This window comes from Myiozetetes cayanensis, unplaced genomic scaffold (genome assembly GCF_022539395.1).
Source record: "Myiozetetes cayanensis isolate MyiCay16 unplaced genomic scaffold, myiCay2020 scf3, whole genome shotgun sequence".
NCBI lineage: Eukaryota > Metazoa > Chordata > Aves > Passeriformes > Tyrannidae > Myiozetetes > Myiozetetes cayanensis.
Genome location: NW_026087521.1, coordinates 69,071,283 through 69,092,278, shown reverse-complemented (window position 1 = coordinate 69,092,278; position 20,996 = coordinate 69,071,283). Strand labels below are relative to the sequence as shown.

Genomic DNA, 20,996 nt, shown 5'->3' with positions numbered 1-20,996 from the left:
TGCTGTGCCTCCTCACTAGATAAATTCCCTTTTTCTGGTGGCTGCTTAGAGCAAATTCATTCAGGGAAAGAGAAGGTGTGGTTGAAATGATAATGGAGTTTATACAGCAAACCCCAGCTATCACTTTGTCACCATGGGTGGCACTTCCTACTGTGCTCCCACCTGCCCCAGCAGCATGAATTCTTCTACCAAAATCCAGGCACGTTCCAGAAAGGTGGCTTAGCAGTGAAGAGTTTGATATTGCACATTAATAGCATCAAACAACGATGCACTTGATTCCTGGGACAGCAGATGCTGAAGAACAGAGCTGGGGAGCAAAAAACTCAAGGTCCAGTGGGAACACAGCTTTTTAGATGCTTCTAAGGTTTGGATTGTTTTCAATAGCCCTACTCAAAAAAAAAAAAAAAAAAGGCATTTTACAGCAGTTATTATGAAACAGTTAATAAAAAAATTAGTTAAAAAACTAATTAATGAAAATGGCTTAAATCTGGAGAGTGGCCACGGGGAGAGTATTCTGAAACGTTACCTACATTGAGCTTTTTTTGTTTGTGGGTTGTCAAAGCCAAGGATTTAAATCCAGTTGTCAGTTGTCACTGCCACAACAAAGCATCACCTGTTTGTGTTCAGGTCCTCACGTCTGTCCCTCCTCGTGGCCCAGAAAGTGGCCTGAGACACCCAACATCTCCTAACAAAAGCTTCCCTCAGCCTCTTCATTTCAAGTCTGCTCTGCCTTTAGTGCTTTAGGGGTTTTTTTGGCTGTGAAAGACTCAACAGTGAGGCAAAAAGCTCGTTCAAGTGGGACAGCACAGCGAGTTTCCCTCTCTGTAGATGACTTTTCAGTTCTTTATAACATCCTACTGATTCCTCATTATCCTTCCAAATAAACACCAGTGATGGAATTGCACTTAAGGAAGAAATGGTGAATTCCAATTTGAGAGGAGCTCAAGGCTCTGTACAGTTCAGCTGTTCAGAGAAGAGAGTTAAAAGTTCTGACTGGGAAATTCAAACCATTACATGCCTTACCCATGGATACCCACACATACCTTATGTATTAGTGTGTTTTCCCCAAAAAACATTTTTCCATTTTATGCACAAATTGAACTAAAGGTTGAGAATAACTTGGGTGAGAGTGACAGGGGTTTGTTTTCTTGGCAATAAATATCAAAATGTAGGTTTCTTTTCTCTCCTTGTCCTTCTGTACATGAGAACAACCAGCAGATCAGGGCAGTCTTTGCTTTCTAATCAGAATAAACAATTTAAAGGAACTGGCTGTGATGCTCCTGTTTGTTTTAGTTTGGTGATAATGGCGCGGTAATGACAGTCTGTAAGTCACTATCAGCATTTTAACATCTTCTGTGGAAATTCCAGAGGTATTTAATTTGCTCCTTGGTATATGAAAGCTGTTCCTGCTGAGCATAATGTGTTCAGTATAATTCTTACTCAATTACTAGAAGCACACTGTAGAAATCGTTTCAACTTGGTAAGGGAGCTGCAACACACCCAATATGCGCATTTACCATTTCCCTTCTCATTTGTCTTCCACATTTAGCTGTTGTCACAACTGCAAGTGCAGTTTGAGAAGGGGAGTGGGTTGCAATTATTTGTAATTTTACGTATTTATGTGTTTTTAAAGCTGCTTTTTGTCCTCTTTCTTTCTGCAATATGTTTCCATAAGTCTTAGCACAGTGGGATGCAATTATGGTCTCTCACAGTTGCGAAACCCCTAAGAATTACTGGAGTGTTGCTGTAATGAAAATGATCCTTTTCCATTTCTGAGCTGACTCGCCTTGTTATAGAAGCTGCAGGAGAGAACTGTGGTACATGAAGTAAATGACATTGCAAAAGATTTCTCATCGTTAAATGGGGCTTTAAAATTTCTGTAGTTTTGACTGGTTTAGGTATATTTCTACAGCACAGTCTGAGGCCAGTGATCTGCTACTGAAAGAATGATTTCTAATGTGAAAAAGTTTGTAAAATGTCGGGCTTTCAGTTGGACATCAAGGTTTGGGATGAGCCAGGGAGGACAAGTACAGGAAGTACAGGAGAAGCTGAGGAAAACATGCTTGGGAGCAGCAGGACAGGGAAGAGAAAGAACTGTTGCTGTTGAGGGAAGGAACCGGTTCCAAGAGGTGAGAATCCCCTCTGGAATCTCCTTCCTGCCTGTACTCTGTATTAGGACCTGGACACCCCAAGTGCATTCCTGACATTTCCTCGAGGAGTGGGTGGAGGGAGGCACAGCTTGAAGCATCAGCAGAGCTGCCAACACAAAGCAGCAGTTGTTTGCTGGTTATTTTTTCTGGGTTTGTGTTTGTGTTTAATCCAGTTGTGTCAAAACTGTTTCTTTTTACTGGTGTGAGAGCTGAAATTTCAGCTCGGTGTCCTCAGTGTTTTGGGAACATCTGGAATGATTCCTGTAAACAACAGGTGACAAAGGGCCTCGAGAGAGCATAGTGTGTTAAGAAAACGTAAATCTTTCTGGAAAAACTGTCCAAATCCTCCAGCCTGGCAGGAAAAAAAGATCTTTCTCTGTGAATTGTTGGTCCTGCCTTTTTGTAGAGAGCAAGTCAAATTGTGTTTGCCTCTGGGAGGAGGACCCATCACAACAGCCATGTGATGTGGGATGGAGTTCTTGGTGTGTGGAAGTCAAAATGTTGCTTTCCTTCTGCTCAGCTGCAGTTTCTTTTCAGCTCACCTCGAGCAGTGGAAAGGTTTTGTTTATTCCTTAGCAGTCTCTGTTCAGTATCCCACCCTTCCCTCTTAAATATCTGGGTATAGAAACTGCTGGAAACGTGATTCAGACTAAAGGGACAATGTATTTATTTATGCAGTGGCCTCAGCCACGTTTTTGTGGTGTGGTTTGGTTTTTGGGGCCCCTTCCCCCTCTCTCCAATCCAAGCATCATTCTTTGTATTAAATACACTGTGGAGTGTTGGTATCTGGGCATTTCCCTGCACACGGAAAGGAAGCCACAGATTTTGGAGCTATTGAAATACAGGGAAGCTCAAATCTCTACAGCTATTCCAGGCAGCCTTTGAAACACTAAAGAGCAAGTTTTATTACAGAGATTAGTTTACATTACACTCATTTATTAAAACCTAAGGACATCTTTATAAAAACTACTGTATATAAAGACAAGAGCAGTGCAATAGCAGTGTAAAACACATTTTTGGTTTACTTGGCAATCACTTTAGAAAGACAACATGATTCATAATATGAAGTCAGAGAATGCTGCAAAATATAGGACAGGATTAGATCCAAAACTAGGTTAGCAAATCACTGGACACTGGCACGTATTGATTTCAAACATCAAGTGTTATGTAAACAGTATTATTGTCATTGTATTAATAAAGAGAAATCACTGCAACCCTAGAATTTCTAGTTAGCTTAATTAGCCTAAAATTTGTCTGCTGACTATTAAAATAGACTATTGTACTGTATATATTCTTAGTAATTTACTACTTTTGTAAAAGGAGGACTAGAAGAAATGCTTGTCTCACAGAAGAGAATTTTTTGAGGCTGAGAAAAGATGTTTCTTCCTGGTGAGTGGCTGAGGTTTTGTTTTTGCTGCTTTACCTTTCATGCACCATCACTGGTGGTGAAATAGAACTGACTTTACAAAACCATTTTGACCTGTTGCTTGTTCAAGTGGACAGTCCTCATACAGAAATTACAGTAAAACTATAAAAAACAGTTATCTAAAAGAGCTGCTACAATATGCTGAAGTAGACATTGAGAGGCCAGATTATTTTCACTCTGTTTTTGTAAAATTGATAACCAGGCACAAAAGATGGTTAATTACAACATCAAGTCCTGCACAAGCTTTATAACTTATCTTTTTATGTCCTACGTTATACACAGCAATTATTGAGAAGTTGGACAATGAATTCTCAGTAAAACTAAGGAGAGAAAATGAGTTGGACAAGGAAGGAGGTTTCTGGAGCATGAAGGTCATTAATAACCACTGAGACAGAGAGCTGCCATTGTAACATAGACTGTAAATGTTAATTTTAGATCCCTTATTTTTCCAACTAGAGCAGGATGGACACAGAGGAAAATATATCTATTTTAGTCCAGATTGTTTCTTACAGAGAAAAGTTATGTTTGAACCAGTCTCTGCAGGAAAAAGTGAAAAGTTCATTGCAGTTTATCTGGTTCACCATGATTTTGGTCAAGTAAAAGCAGGGAGATATCAGAGCCCAGCTACAGAGATGGCCGAGATGTTGAGGTGACTGTTTGTGTAGCCAGTGCTCTTCCACAGTGTCCCAAACACTGAGGGAGAAGGGCTGGTAGGGAAACACATGAAGTGCACTATTTCCTTGGAGTTTAAGGCCCAGCTAGCATTAGTCTTATTCAGGATCTTATATTCTGCTAGAACAGAGAGACTCTCAGAGGATTCTAACAACACACTTGGTGAACAGCAGCTCACCAGCTACAACAGGGGTTTACCCATAAATTAACTGGTAGGCAAAATCAGAATTCCAGCCAGAGAGTATCTGCTTTCTATTAACTGGCTCTGTGTGTAGAGCATAAAAGAAACCAAACAAACAAAAAGCACATCCATTACAAGGTATACGTGTACTAGAAGGAAAGCATAAAACTGCTCAGTTATAACGCACAATTCCCAGAGGGAAAAAAACCCTTACAAAATACAGTAAGTCACACAAACCAGTATCTAATACAAATTCCTCCATGAACATAAGCTTTTTACAAAGCTCTCTGTGGCAGTCGTCACCTCATGATGGAAGTAGGTGCTGGCAAAAGGGAAAAGGAGCCAAAGAGTTACCGCAAAGTGCCTTGGTGAGTCTGCAGACATGCATGTAGACATGCACCTTTTGGGTGTAGATATGCACTTTTTTGGGTGTCTGCGGGGGTTGTGGATCTTGGAGACAATGAGGGAATGTGGAGAAGGTGTGATGTTGGCAGAGCCATGGATAGCATTGCCCCCAGCTCTGTGGTTTCCTTTGCTTTCTGTGTGAGTTGGCACTAAGAGCACCACCTTCCATCTCATCAGGATCAGCTCTCCCAGCCCAAGAGCACAGACCCTTTCCCTGCAGAACTCCTCATCCTCAGGGAGAGAGCAGTTTGGACTGTCTGCCAGGATCTGCAAGCTACTTTGCTGAGGGTCTTTTCTGCTCCCAGCTGAAGTGCTTTGGATGGTTCCACAGTGCCCTCATGACATATTCTTTTTGGAAAAGTTTGCAGTGCTCTGATGACATATTCTTTTTGAAAAACTAGAATAATCTCTGAGGTTTAGTGTGAATCAAGGTCTAAAAAAATACTGGCCCTGTTTTATTTGAAGTACTGTGTCACTCACAGTGTCAAACAGCCCAGCTGCACTGTGGCAGCTCCTCTGGGGCTCTACAAGGGAAGTTATTTACTCAGGAGCTTCTGTGATGGGTGAGAATGGGCCAGGCATCAAGCTTAGCTGGGACAGGATGGAGTCTAAAGCCCCCCAGGGTGGCACTCCTGCCTGTGGCATTTGAATTCTTTCTCTGAGCTGTTGCCTGTCCTTACTCAGTGGTACCAGGCAGGTTTAGTACTTGGTTTGTAAAGAAAAGGGGCTTGTGCATATTGGTATCCTGCTCAGATTTTGAAGGCTGAGCACTCTGATGGTCTCCAGCCTTGTTGGGTTCTCCAACACTATTTATTCCTGTCTGGTTTTAGTCATGTATCATCCTGCATTCCAGTAGCCATGAATTAGTTCAGGTAACTCAGAATAGTGTCCCTTTTTAAGTTCAACAGGAGAATAAAATTCACTCAGTCAAAGAGGTCCAAAAGAAAAATTTGATTCTGCATGGACCAGGTGTTCCTTGTGTTGGTTGTACAGCAGAATGTATGGTCATTTTGAAGTTATTCAGACTTACAGGGCAAAATATTAGGACTGAAGGATTAATTTGGCATTATAAGGGCTTTGTGTTATGATTTCCAGATGAAACTCCTCTGTTTGGTTGCCACTGCCAGGTTCTCCATGTATACCTCTTAAATAATTGAACTTCACAGAGTTTGCTCATGTAGTTGATACTGGAGAATTTTAAAATAACTCTGTCCTGTGGAAAGTTAAGTCAACCCATTGCAACCTGGTGACCAAGTACTTCTGTGGTAACATCATTGTCCTTCTGGCTTACGAATGAATTCTTGGATTTGTGAGGTGTAAACTCTGAAGCCAGTCAGTAACTGAGGGAGTTGGACTATTGTCTTGTAAAGCAGAGGGAAAATGGTATTATTGCTTTTGAAATACACAGTTGGTCAACTTTTTTTGTTTGTTTGTTTCTTTTTCATCTTCAAGGAGTGTGGGGGTGGAATTGAGTGCCTGTGTTGCTTCCTAATAAAGCTCCCCTCTTGAAGATGGTGTGTGAACTTAAGATGTGCTCAGCTGCTTGATGTCTTAGCAGAATCATTGCCAATCATCTTAAAATGTGCATTAAGGTTAAAACAACTGCTACCCTGCAGCTGGACTCAGTAAAAAGGGCTTTGCTTACCTTGCAATGCACATGGTAAATATGGTTAACAGTGATATGGATTGCCAGCATCTACCCTACTGTGACAAAATGCTCACCAGAGAACTTTGGAAAAACTCACATTCAGTATTCTGACACTTAGATTAGGCTCAAATGGCAATAGATGGATGGGGAGGCAAAGAAAAGTTATCTACCACAGGTTTGTCTTGTGATCTTTTTCCACCTTTGTGTGGATTTGCCAGAGCAACTTAATGTTCTTCTTATTCAGCATTTTCTCAAATATGGTGCTTTCTTTCAGAGATAACATTGTTGGTCTAGAACTAAAATATTGCTTACAGACTGCTTTCTCCTGGAGACTCTTTCCGTATCATTTCCTCACAGAAATTGTCTGAATGATGTTTGTCTTCAGGTGACTTCCTCCATCTTCCTCATGTAGTCTTTCCCTCTCCTGCTTATCCCTAATTTTTCCTCCTCTTGGAATTCAGTTGGTTTTCTTGAAAGCTGCTCCTTGAAGTCTGGTCCTACCTCTCCCATCTTGAGGCACGTCAATATGATTTTCTGGAAGACATAAACCACAAATGTTTCGTGAGCACACAACATCAAAGTATTTCCTGTAAAGGAGATCTTGTAGATTTCTCAGTCGTGGATTTGATTTGGGGAGGCAAAAAAGAGGAAGGAAAAGCACGAGGAAGGTGTTAAGAAGCCTCTACCTTCCCTCATTAGTTCTGTTTGGTGCAGAGTGAATTTTGGGCTGTGGATGGTTGCATTCTCCTCTTTTTATTCGATACAGTCAGGGAGCCTAAGCTAGTTTCTCCCTGTTTGTATTAAACTGAACAAAACACTGCTCTAAGATTTGGATGCATGTCTGAACTCTGCCCCCTGTTCCTTTCACATGATGAGAAAATGTGCTTCTATTCCACAAATGTAAGTGGATAAATAATATATTTACGTGCTTTCCTCACAGAAGTGTTGTAAATATTCGTAAGGTTGTTTTTGCTCGCAGTGCCTCCAGGACATAACAAATGCTTTAAACCTGCCCAACTTCCCCTTGTGCAGAGTGTGTGTAAATGGCTCTGGGATTCAGCTACATATGAGGTTGAACTGGCTGAAAGCCCAACTAGGCAAAGCTTTGAGATCACTAATCATAGTAATAAACTCCAGAAATGCATCTGTTTGCTCCAGCAGGCAACTGGTAGCGGTACAAATACAAGCTGTTGGGTATCCAATAGCAACAACACTTAATTAACTTCTCCCACCAGAGTTCTTTGCATAATGGGTAATCCTAAATGTATGTGCTACAATATACATATTGCATTCCATTAATGTATAAAATACAAAGAAACATGTGGTTCAGACAGCGGAATATCTGTGGGAATCAGCACGTTCAGTGTCTCACCCATCAGAGACTTGAGTCTCAACTTCCACCTCGGCAAAACTCTTCTTAAAATTGCAGCAATAGACGTGCTCAACAGTGCACAGGTCAGGTATGCAGTCACCTGGGCTGTAGCACAACTGTATTATCTTAATTCAGATTTAGAATTCATTCAGATTTAGGCACTTCTCACAGCACTCTCAGCCAGGGAGGACCCCTGGGCAGAAAAATGCAATTTTCTCACAACTAAGACTCTGAGGATTTTTAAGCCAAAACTTAATCACATGAAACCTATTTCAAGGTTGGACAACTGATTACTTTCTAATAATCAAACAGGCTAGATAGGCTTATTCATGTTAGAAATGCAAATTTAAAAAAAAATTACATTGTTTCGTTCTGCCACTGTCCTTTTTTGACACTGGCAGAAATGCACACTAACACAACATGCAGACCTGCCTCTTGTGAGTCTGCAGGCAGCTCAAAGTTGAAATTGAGTTGTTTGTACCTAGAAGAGAGTCTCAGGAGACTTAGTTACAACTGATTTAAAAAATACCTGGGAAGAGAGAATCTGAAAAGTACGAGAACGCGTCATGGCTGGGAGGCACCTACGTCCTTCAGAGCACCTTCAGGTGTTTCTGTAGATTGCCTGGTGTGCTTTAGCTCTGATGAAATGCTCTACCAATCTAAAATCTGCATAATTTAATTCACTAGACTGTTTGAAGGGATCCAGTGTCATTCCTTTATTTATTTATTTATTTATTTTAAAAATGGTTCGAGATGAAGAAGATAGAGCAGCCATTTGGGTGTTCCAGGACAGTTTTAAGTGTGTCAAACCCATCAGCCAGTTAGTCTTTTCCTCTACTTGAGAGTCCCAAAGTTGCTCCTGGCCAGATCCTTCTTCCTAGGTTAATGTAAAATCAGGAGTGTCATCAAGCTGGTGTAAAGTGAGAGTTACTGGAGTTCCTGGAGCCAAAGACCATAAAAAAAGTTTATGAATGTTTCTATGCAGCACAGAAGCTAAAATATCGCTCCTGTGAGTAGCTTCCATTTCCTGCCAGTTCCTCTCCTGTGTGCAGAAAGCTGTGGGAGGATGTGAAGAGCAGAGCCAGCAGCACAGACCCCACTCTGCTCTGAAAGCCTCTCACAAGTATGAAGTATTCACCCTGTGTTTTCCAAGCTCCTGGCTGAGCCTGGTGCTGAACCAACAGCTTCTCCCTGAAACCAAACCCTTGACAGGACAGAGGCTGGACTGAAAGGTCCCCTTCCTCCAGGGTATGTGACTGATTGATTGATTGATTGATTGATTGATGGTTGGACCAGGAAAGTTGAGAGGTACTGCTTCAGATCGCTGGGATCCCATAAAAATACTTGCATTTTCCTAAGGAAGACAAATGCTGATTTCTGTGTGCATTTGGAGTATTACATCCCAGTCTCCCATCACAATGTGCTTGGCAGCAGAAACCCCGTATTTGTCACTTGTGGTCACTTCTACAGGATTTTAATGTCTTTAGAGCTGAAGCCTGTGCTTTGGTTCAGGTTGCTGCTACTCACTAGCAAAGGTTATTGTCACTCACTAGTAGAAGTTATCATAACTTTAGATTAGATATTGGGAAAAAATTCTTTACCATGAGGGTGGGGAGGCCCTGGCACAGGTTGCCCAGAGAAGCTGTGGCTGCCCCATCCCTGGAAGTGTCCAAGGCCAGGTTGGATGGGGCTCTGAGCAACCTGGGATAATGGAAGGTGTCCTTGCCCATGGCAGGGGGGTTGGAACAAGATGATCTTTAAGGTCCCTTCCTTTAAGGTTCCTTCCAAACAATTCTACGATTTCCACTGCCTGACAAGGAAGTAGCCAACTAAAATATTGCCTCCTCTTTCACATCAATAGCTTTGTACAGTGGATTAGTTCCACTGGAAAAAAAAATGACATCCATTAATAATGAAGGAATGATTCAGAGCCTCTGGAGGCAAGTGTTTTTTTCAGAGATTTCTGCCATTTTCTGACAAATGAGGTAAACGGTTGCCACTTCCAACGTCTTGAGGCCTCTTGCTAAGTTGGTGTTCACATAAAAGCATCATCCATCACCACAGCCCCTTCAGAGCTCAGGTACACCCTGGATCCATCACTTTCAGGAATTGTGGCTCACAGTTCACAGCAAAGGGACCAGTCTCTGCAAATGTCCAGATCTTCCTCTGGCTGTTAAATTGCACTGCACTGCTCTGAGCAGACCTGTTCTGATCTGTGCCTGTTGAGGTTCTGCTGCAGTGTTTTCAAACGTGGGCATGCTGGGAGAGAGAGAAAAGCTTTCACTCTCTTTGTTGCTAGGAAAAGCTGGGGTGCCAGGCTGACAAAACAACTTCCAGCAGTAAGAAACCCTTGGTGGATACACTGATTGTTACAGGCAATAGGAATGCCCTCCATCCCCAGGAAAATGGAAGGACAAGGGAGGACAAAGCACAATGCACTAGGCTCTGTAAAAGCCTCCCAAGATTGAAAGGAAGGATATGAGAAATTAATTGCAGGACAAGCACTAAATGAAAAGCCATTCAGTTGTCTGAATATATTTTAAACCAGAAAGAAATAGAATATAATCTAATCCCTCTGCCTGTGCAGTCTGCCAAAGAGCAGGGAAATAATTTTCATAGCTTGGCATCTGCACACTCCTGTATTATACATAGCATTTAATGTTATACCCAAAATGTATGTTGAAAGGTTGCTTGGGTTACCAAGTCTAATTCTTAAAAGTTCTGAAAGGCCAGAATGAACAGTGCTGGTGCAATCTCAATTTGGCTGTCTTGTTTGTGTGAGAGAAAATGGAAAGTCTCAGACTTTTTAGGTGGGGCTCATCATCTCTTTTTTTTTTTCTTTGGGAGAACATCAAAACAGCGAAATTATTCAGGTTTTTCCGATGTAGGGGAAACTTCAACAACAGTTTGCCTCAGGTTGGCTCAGTACTGAAGAGATTGAATGTTCAGGTTTTTTGAATTGACAAGGAGCATTTCAGCATTAAGCAGTGGCAGTGGGTGTTGCCATTTTCACAGAATCACGGAATATTCTGAGTTGGAAGGGACCCACAAGGATCATCGAGTCCAACTCTTAATTTTGCCATAAAGGAGCATGGGATTTGCCTATGTTTTCACCCCCAGTTACCTCATTTTTGGTGAAGCACAAATTCTCCTCTGGTCTAGCTATGAAATGCACCTACATGAGGTCAGCTGAGAGGATGACCCTAAACAGTGGCCAGTTCTGTCACAGCCACTGTGTAAAAGGACCACCACCACTGGTAGCCATTGCTGATGTTTTTAAAATAATAGCTGGCTCAGGGAAGACAGACATCTGGTGCTTAAGAGTTTAAACAAAACCCAGGCCCTGGACATTTTCAACTCGAAAAACAGACTGAAATTTCAGCTCAAGTGTTATTTCTCCTGCAGCTGACAATCCTGCAAAGCTGGAGAGAAATGTCAAAATATGTTTGAAAGCGAATACCTCAGGGGGGTGTTAAGGCAATACATGCCTGATTTCATCAGAGTTAAGCAATCCCTTACCTGCAGACCTAAGGAAAGGTGATGGAAATACCTGGGATATGTCACAAGAAGCTTTTTCCCCTGGTAGGTGTGTTCTTGGTGGTCAGGGAAACACATAAATGGGATCAGCTTCTCCCCATCAGCTGGTAGGAAACAACATGGGAGTTCATAACAGGTCCATAAGGCCCAGGGGGGCACAGGACAGATGGGGTTGTGAAATTTTGATCATGTTCCAGTGGGGATATTTTGGAGGGGTTCCTATTTGAGTGCAAGTACCAACTGTACGAAGGTGGCAGCCCATTCCTTACCTAGTGCAGGTGTGGATGGCAACTAGAAAGGTTCCTGTGTGCTCTGGATTAAGCCCAGATGGAGAACTGTGAACTCCAGCTCCTGTGAGTCATGGGGAGCAGCACCAGAGTGCTCAGGAGATAAAGCAGTTTCTGTCAGCTCAAGAGAAGACTTTCTCAGCAGGATTTCTCTGCTTACTGCTGGTTTGGGTAACATAAACTGCCCTTTTGCTATCTTGGCTTGGGAATTGTCACCTTTATTTAGCACCCTAAGGCAAAAGGCAGATCAGTTGCAACAATAAGCATAAGAACACGTTTATCTGGTGCCTTCTGGAAAGACAAGGTGTATTTACAAGTCTCCTGCAACGTGCCCTGAGCAGTGCTGGGATGTTCTGTGCACTTCAATATGCACAAGGCTATCAGGACAAAGAGTGAATGGCCAATTCCAAGATAAACTGAAAGTGAGTGTGACTTTCTTATTCTCCAGACATTTATAAAACCCTCACATCCCCACCAGGGTGCTCAGATGTATCACTTGAGGCTGAAATTCACCTGGCTGACTGTTTCCCTGTAGCTGAATACGTGGCAGCCAATAAGCATTGTGGAATGTACTCAAGAGTGTGAGAAAGGGCTGCTAGAAAAAGTTAAGTGCCCAAACTGTGAGTCAGCACAATTTTAAAGAAATTTCCATTTTAATAGCTTGTTATGAGTGTTGGTAAACCTGCTTTTTAAATTGCTCACTCCATTTGTTAAGAATCTCACCTCTTCTACACTGGTTTGAGGTTGTGTAACTTCTGTAAGGGCTGGGGGAGGGGGAAATAAGACAAACTGCAGGTTACATCAGTGCTGAGAGCTGCTCACTGGCTTTAAAGGAGCTTTAGGAACTTCGGGAACGTCTTGTGTTCCCATTGGGAAGGCCGGTTTGGGCACCTGTAGGGGACAGGGAGCTGCTGGTGGATGGCTGTGGTGGTTGTGCTGCTGTCCTGCAGAGGAAATCCTGAGGGGTCAGGGGGTCAGGGCAGGGCTACTCTCCATACCAGAGGGAACCTGAAGGATTTCTACTCCACTGCTGCTTATTTTCCAGCTGAATGTAAACCCAGTACTAAGACCTTTTAACTAACAACAGCTGTGCCCCTCACTGGTGTGCAGGCACCCACGGGACTGGGTCACTCACATCAGTGCAGGTCTTTGTTCGCCTCTTTAAATTGCTTTTAAATTTGATCCCACGATTTTTGCTGCAAATATTGAGTTCAAAGGTGGTTTTCAGAGGAACACTTTGTCTACAGCATATGTTTGGGCTTCACTGGCTTGGACTTGTGTCTAGGCCAGTGCTCTGAGCTGGTAGGAAACAAATTGGAACCAGTTAGGAATGGCCTCCCAGCTCTGCCCTGCCATGAACAGGAGGGCCCTGCACCAGCACTGGTTTTGGCACAAGGTTTATGGCATATGGTCTCATTACCCATGATCTGGCTGCTTTTTTGGTAAGGGAAGCTTGGGATCTGCTCAGATCCTGTCTCACAGACGGATGCAGGAGGAGATTTGGCGCTTGGAGTGAGCCTGGAGAGCTGCTGCAGGCAAGGACTCTCCTTCCCCACCTCCCCCAGCAGCACTGCGGGTGTGAGAACAGCAGCTGGCCTAACTTTTGTTATTAATGTGGTGCCTGGCTAACACAGCAAAGCTAAGAGAGAAATCTGGTTTCCTGCAGGGTTTCTGGAATATCTATAATTGTACAAATTAAATACATCTTCTGTCCCCTCAGCTGGACTGGGTGGGAGGGGGATGAAACCACACAGGATACAATTTTTCTCTATTTTTTTACTAGAGGCCATATTTTACAATACTCACTTGCAAAAGTAGTGATGTGAAACCAACAGGGTTGCTAACATAAATAAATATTACTGTAAATAATGGTTTCTGAAGTAATCCCGTGCTTCTGAAAGTCAAGTATTTTTCAATTAGTGGCAACATTTTTCATTTGATAGTTCCTGAAATGGTCGATACTCCTGGACACTGTTGTGGAAGGTAAAAACATCCAGGAGAATTTTTTGTTGTTGTTGTTTTTAATGGAAATAGGAAGCATTCAAAGTTCTGATTTACAAGTTTTGAATAGTGGAACAGATGAAGTTGTGAGGACATAAATTGAAAGGTGATCACTGAAAAGCTGTGTCTTCTCTCACTGAAGCGCTGCAGTCTGACTTTCAATGATCTGAAATGTTTTCTTCCTCCTCTTAAACTTATCTAAAAAAAAAAAAAAATTCAAAACATCCTGGGCCTTCCACAGCATCTTAAAAGACTGAATGGCCAATTATGAGTTAAACTGAAAGTGAATTGGACTTACTCATTCTCCATGACGTATAAAACATTTATAAAACCCTCACGTCCCCACCAGGGTGCTCAGATGTGTCACTTGAGGCTGAAATTCATCTGGCTGATTGTTGCCAGATTTCCCTGTAGGTGAATACGTGGCAGCCACTAAACAACTGATTTACCTGAAGCAAAATTAATTTGCATTGTTCACCGAACAACCCCAACCCTGGTTTTGTTTTGTATAGTCTGAACTGTGGTCAACTATTTTCAAGACCTCAAGGCACTGTGATTATGGTGAATATGGATGTCACGTAAAGAGCTGTAGACTTATTATTCCACCTCAGACTGTGCTTGTTTCCATGTATTTTCTGATAACTGGAGTGACCAAATAGCTTTAATTGCATTCCCGTCATAGGGGAAGATGACTTGAGGTGTTTAGAAACAGAGAGGGCAAGAGGAACTATTGCTAGAGGCAGGAGAGTGTATTTTTGAATGCTTCTTGAAGGTCTGGGGCAGGCATGTTGCTTTGGAAAGGAGATTATTGCTATTTGTAGTGTAATTTAACAGCATGGAGTGGGTTTAATCTCACCTTTCTTTAGGCATCAAAATGGTTAAATGCCTTAATTTCCAGACCCCAGGGTCCTTTATTGTCAACAGATAGCAACAGGCACCTCTGCAGAGCTACTCTAGTCCTCCTGGGGTATCAGGCTGGGTGAATGATGCTGCAGGGACTCCCTTTTTGTCTTTACTGGCTCCAAAAATCCCCAGTAATTACTCAGATCAGGTGCAGGAGCCTGAAAGTCCCCTGCCTAACTCAGGGAGTGAGCAGTCCCACTGCCCCCAGAAACTGAGTTATAAAAATGTGTAGGTTGGATTTCTGTTAACATCATCTTCAGTCTCACACTGCCACATGCAAATATACAAAATACAATCTTCTATGTAAATATATATATTTACATAGAAGTACCACCATGTGGAATTTGAACTGGAATCTCCATGTTCTGGTTAGAAGCCTTCTTTTATTAAGCCTAGTAAATGTTATTTTTTTATAATTCCTTTGCCACGAAGTGATCAATTTATTTATAAGTGAAAGTCATATTTTACAAGGGTGTTTTCTGCAAGCTCTACTCAATGTAAGGGATCTTTACTTGTGGGGATGGTCAATTCTAAGTGTTGCAACAGGTCTTAGCAACTTACAGCTGAGGTTAAGTGCAGGATGGTGTGGTTTGTACCTTGACTCTAACTGAGCTGTACAGAAAAATTAGTGAGAGAAGGAAAAATGTGGCCACAGGAACTATATGGGTGTATGTATTATGCTATCTGTACATTTATCTATTTATTTATCTGGCCCACGGTTTCTGTATATAATCTTTGACATTTTGTATAGAAGTGTAGCTTGGTTTCTTGGTAAAATTCAAATTTAAACCCCTGAGCTAAACAAAAGCTCAGGCCACCCTACATCAGGTGAACATCCTGCTCCTTTTACCATCTCTTTTTGTCCTGGAGCTCTTTGCTCCCTTTGGCATCAGCAAAATTCAATCTGTTAAAATTGTTGCCTAGCATGCCTAGCATTTTATCCTAACAAAGGATAAAAAAACCCAAACACTTCCATGGAAATCGAACTGTTGGAACTTGCTGTAGGGGGGGAAAGGGATTAGCCAAACATTGGATTGGAGTGTTCAGGTATCATTTGCAGACCTTCAAGGTGCTGATTTCTTTCAAGGATCATGAAGCCAATAAAAGTGAAAGGCACTGAGATTTTAGGGGATTTAGAAGCAGGACTCTATTTGAAAGAAGGTGGCAATGTTGGTTTCCAAAGCAGATCAAATTAATCTTTTTACACATTTGAATAATGAAAATATGAATCCCTTGAATTGGATCCCAGCTGGATCACTGTGAAATACTCCAGGCTCTCCATCCCCCTGGTAGGAAGGTGGGTGCTGAGGGGCAGAGGGGGCACAGCTGTGGCCCTGAAGAGCAAAGTGGCTGATCTCTGTGCCCTCATCCAGCAGCAAGGAGGGCAACTGAGCCCCTCTGGGTGCTGGAATTGCTCAGTCCCCACCTCACCTCTGCGTTTCATCTGACTGAGGAGGTTACACCCCCTTTCTTTCTCCCATTTCCATTTTTCTCTCCTGATTATTAACAGTCTTTTCTAAGAACTGCTGCTTCCCCCAGGAGAGCTGAAACAAGATTCATGTGCTGCCTCCCTTACCCTCGCCAGAGGCTCAAATTGCTCCAAGTGCACAACAACTCCTTCTATTTAGGAGGGAGGAATCTGTTTCAGTACTTGAATTTTGATCCCCAAAACTGTGGTTTAGCCCAGAGTTGTACATTTACTCTGAGTTAACTTAGCTTTTTTTTTATTTACCTCTGCACAACACAGGGAATTCTGTCATTTGGGGAAATAAAATATTAATGGCGTAAGAGAAATAAAAAATAATTATTGAAATGGTTATTTCTTTTACCAAAGAGCTTTATTTCCTGCTTTCACTTTTCAGTATTGAGGGTTAGTCTTCTGAGTCAGAGATCAAGAGAAAATACGTAATAATTGCTGTGTTGATAGCCAAATTTCATTGTAGGATGAAAGTCATTGTGTTTCCTGCAACTGTTCTTTCTGTGTATGATATTTTTTCCCACAACTGAATTTGTGTGGCTTTTCCAGTATGAAATTTAAAGCCATTTCTTTTAAAATAACTTCCTGAGGATACTTCAAGAAAGAGCTTTTTAACATAAACAAAATTATCAACAGTTAAATAGGAGCAAAGCCTTTGCAATTTAATCCAGTTCTGTGGTAGATCCAGATAAGTTTCCTTGCACATAATCATCCAAGCAATAAATAATGTTTAACTGTGTTTATTTGCAGCTGGGAGCAGGAGGATAACAGCCACAACACCATCACTGGAAACAGCACAACAGACTGGAAGAGATACTGGAAAGACAATTTTACACAGAAATGTTTCTTCCCTCTTTTCCTCCCTGCCTTTCCCATGTAAAAAGCAATAGGAGAAGTTGAGGTGTGTTGTGATGTGGAAAGAGAAGAAGCCAAGGAGGCTGGGCAATTTTAGCAGAGTGCAAGAGGCAAGAAAACAATTTTTTTTTCCATGGTTATCTGAGCTGTATTGCCAGTTTTACAGAGAAACAAGTTTTGACACCGCTGGTGGAACTGTGACTGGTTTATTATTTTTAAATTGTCTCACAGCTGCACCCAGATAAGGGTCTGCTGGGGTATAAAATATCCTTTGGCTGCAACAGGATCTTCGTGCATGGATCAGTGACCCCTGCTGAGCAGCATTTCTGGAGTCACAGAGGAAGAAAACCAGCGCTTGGTTGGCGTCACTGGACTGAGGTATGGCTCGGCTGGAGTGATAATTTATGAAGCAATGAAATATTTTTGTTGTGAACAATTATGACTGCCAGCTGGTGGGTTATTCTCAGTTTGTTCTAGGTTATTTTTCATTGTTTGCTCATTTTTTTTGCATCTGTGTGCAGGTTTCATAATGTGGATCTGTTGTACACTCATTTTTTCAGGAGAGAAGTTTAAGCTTCTTGCAGTTACCAGTGGTGAGTGCAGTTATCAGCTGTGCACCTTAATGTTAGATGAGAGGCAGAAAGCCTGGAGTAATTCAGAATGATGAATTCAACAACAGCTATTACATACACACACTCTAACAGAGAATCAATTTCCTTGTGTCCACTGTAATCTTACAGCAGTTCCACATGAAAAATTGGCAGCCAGTTACACACAAAAATAATCTTCACCTCTTCAGTGCTACCACCACCAGTGGCTTTCTGTGCCCACAGAATGGGAGAGATGAGGATTTGGCAGGTGGTGCCTGAGATGAGACTTTGCCCAGAGATTCCCATTCTTTGGCGTGATTGTGCAGTCCTGTGGCATCAGCAGCTATTATGCAGCAGCTGCATAATCAGGCATTTATTGGAAGAGGTGGGGAGAAAGAAGGCCACATGTTTGTCCCCTGTGTTCCCTAGTAGTGGCAGAGGATGATACAATTGGAAAAAAAAAGCATCATGTGATTTTTTTTGATGTGCAGCTGCTGGTTCGTGTTTTTTGACTGCTCAGTTAAATGTGACAAGATTGCAACAGTAGGAAAATGTGCTGCTGGGGGTCACAACCATCCCCCTGCAGCTCCAGGCTGGGGAAGAGGGGTTGGAAAGCTGGGAAAGGCCCTGGGGGTGCTGGTGACAGCGGCTGGACACGAGCCCAGCTCTGCCCAGGGGGGCAAGGAGGCCAAGGGCTGGGTCAGCAATGATGTGGCAGCAGGACCAGGGCAGTGCTGGCACTGCTGGGGCCACAAATCAAATCCTGGGGACAGTTCTGGGCTCCTCAGGACAAAAAAAAAGACATTGAGGGGCTTGAGCGTGTCCAGGGAAGGGACTGGAGCTGGGGAAGGGGCTGGAGCAGCAGGAGCGGCTGAGGGAGCTGGGGGGGCTCAGCCTGGAGAAAAGGAGGCTCAGAGGGAAAGTTACTGCTCTCTACAACTATTTGAAAGGAAGTTGAAGACAGGCAGGGTTTGGTCTCTTCTCCCAGGGAACAAGGGACAGAATAAGGGGAAACAGCCTCAAGTTGTGCCAGGGGAGGTTTAGATTGGATATTATGAGAAATTTCTTCAGGGGTGGAGCCCCCATCCCTGGAGGGATTTCAAAGCCCTGTGGATGTGGCACTTGGGGACATGGGTTAGTGGTGGCCTTGGCTGGGCAGGGGAAACGACAGGACTCAATGACTTTAAGGGTCTTTTCCAACCTAATGATTCTATGAAAACTGATTTTGGTGTGAGTGAGTCCTCTGGGACTGCAGCCTCACACATTCCCCAGATAAATCAGATTTTAAAGAGCCATTCTCCTTAGGGTCTTCAGTTTGGTCTTCTGTACAGATCTAACTTCCCATCCTTCCCACTGTTTCTTATATTCCACAAGGTCCCTTGCCAGTTTTAAAAATCCCAAATAATGGCTGTTTTGTTGCATCTCCAAGACATTTCCTTAATGACTTGCCAACTCTGAAAGAAGTGCACTCTTAGGTGAGATGAATCCACTGGCAAACTTCATCTGGTTAAATGTTAGTGACTTTTACAAACTCATCTTCCAGCACGATGTCAAAAAATTAATCAAGATAAGCTTCCAAGCAATTCAATCCATTGAGAGAAGGTGGAATGAATAGCCTTCTGAAAAATGCCTCTTTCAATGTGCTGGTGAGAGTCCTTAAATAACTAGTAGATGTAGGACTTCTAAATGGCCAAATTGACTGAGGTTAATCCTGCTCTTTAGCAACAGTCAAGATTTGTATAAATAGATCTTCCAGGTATTGAATATTTTTCTGTCTTTGCTTGCTGATTATCTGACATCTCCTCACCATGAAGAATTTACAGACTGAGTTCAAATTGCCTTTTAATGTTCTTTTAGCCTTGAGCTTCTTAAACTTCTTACAGTTTGACAGAAGTCAGATAAGCTCCGCAGCTCTTTCTGAATGCTTTCCCATCTGGCATTACAATTTTTCCTGTTCCAGGCCCTAGTGCAGGTGGTGTTTCCCCCCAGCAATCTCACTGCTAGTGAGATAACAGCTCCCTACTTCTAATTGGCATCACCTCTCTACATACTCCAGAATTCCATTAGCTTGCTTATTATCCATCCTATTGTGTAGGGAACTGGTGAGTAGTTACCTCTTGTGTCACTGGATATTTCAAATCTACTCATGTGCTCCCCTGCAGGCTCCTCACAGTGTGTCAGGTAAGGGCCAACTAGAAGAATCTTGCTCTTATTACAAAAGTATTACAGAGTTTACACATTATTTACACAAATTACAATAATGGAAGTACTGTCAAATACTTTCAGCGTGGCCCTCAGTAACCAGATAAGCTTTTCTGTCTCATCTGTCCAATGGAAGCACCAAAACTTGATTAGTTTGGCACTGTGGGGATAAATACACCACAACCTATGGATATAATAGGGAATACTGAGGATTCATGGATTTCTGTAGTACACAGGAGCAGCTCCAACTCCAGCTATGGCCAGCAGTCATGAGAAGTGCCTCTAGGAAAGATATGGAAATGCCAGACAATCCCCCAGATTATTTTCACTAATTTTGCCTTTTAAAAAATTCTAGACCACGTTTGCATTTGTTTAACTAGAATAAAGGAAGAAATACAACTGAGGCAGTGATTGCCCTCACAGGTTAAACTTATTAGTGTAACACTGGGAGATTAGGGAAGGTTTGGATGACTCTTTTCTGTATCTTAATGCTTAACAAGGTGTTTTTTCCTTATTATCTCACTTGTCTCTAACTTTTTCACAACATGTCCCTTCCAGCCAAGTCTGGTTGTTGGGTTGCCTCAGGTACTTTTAGTTTTGCTTTATGTATTCCCAGGACGAGTCAACCTGAACAAGAGTTGGCAGCTACTGAACCAAGCTTATTTTTTTCCTTCAGTAGCATCACAATTAGGCAGTATTTTTAACACAGCCCCAAAAATGCAGCCACATTTAGTTGTTCATGCAAACACTGGGGCTCTTTTTAATTAGGATGCCTGTTTTTGTTATGCTCTGAGAGGCTTCAGTGAATATTTAAAAAAAATACAGAGTCAAGTCTCATGTAATTTCCTTTAAAATGTCTTAAAATGCAAATTAGGCATGTGTTCTTCTAGTGGATTTAGCTGTTAACTTCAGCAGCACAAGAGAGGGTTTTGGTGAGTGAAAGGGTGATCTCTGCCTGCTTTCCAGTCCCAATTTCTTTAGAACTTTTTTGGTGAAAGTGGTGCAGATGAGCTGTTGGTGTATGAGTGATAAAAGGTGCTGGGTTCAGCAGCTCCCTGTGACTCACTCACCACTTTTCAGGGATGAAAAGTTTAGAATGCAATAAAAAAATTCCTTTGCCTCCCTCCTCACGTGTGACTGATTAAAATCTGTAGCACCAATCAATGCAGAATATAGTTAATAACTCTTTAATTAATTTACTCTAATTTTTGATGGAGCTCACTGCAGTTACTTTCCCACGTGCTGCTCCACAGTAGTGATGATTTCCAGCAGGCAGAAGGTGGCCTGTGT

General features: G+C 42.3%; 1 protein-coding gene across 1 annotated transcript in view; it reads right to left on the bottom strand.

Moving 5' to 3' along the window:
• Positions 1 to 3,154: 3,154 nt before the first annotated feature.
• SHISAL1 (shisa like 1) overlaps positions 3,155 to 20,996 on the bottom strand; it is a 160,883-nt gene continuing 143,041 nt past the window's right edge. Inside the window, exon 5 of the mRNA XM_050324952.1 lies at positions 3,155 to 7,016. Coding sequence (XP_050180909.1) covers position 7,016 — 1 coding nt within the window. The 3' untranslated portion in view covers positions 3,155 to 7,015. The remainder of the gene's footprint in view (positions 7,017 to 20,996) is intronic.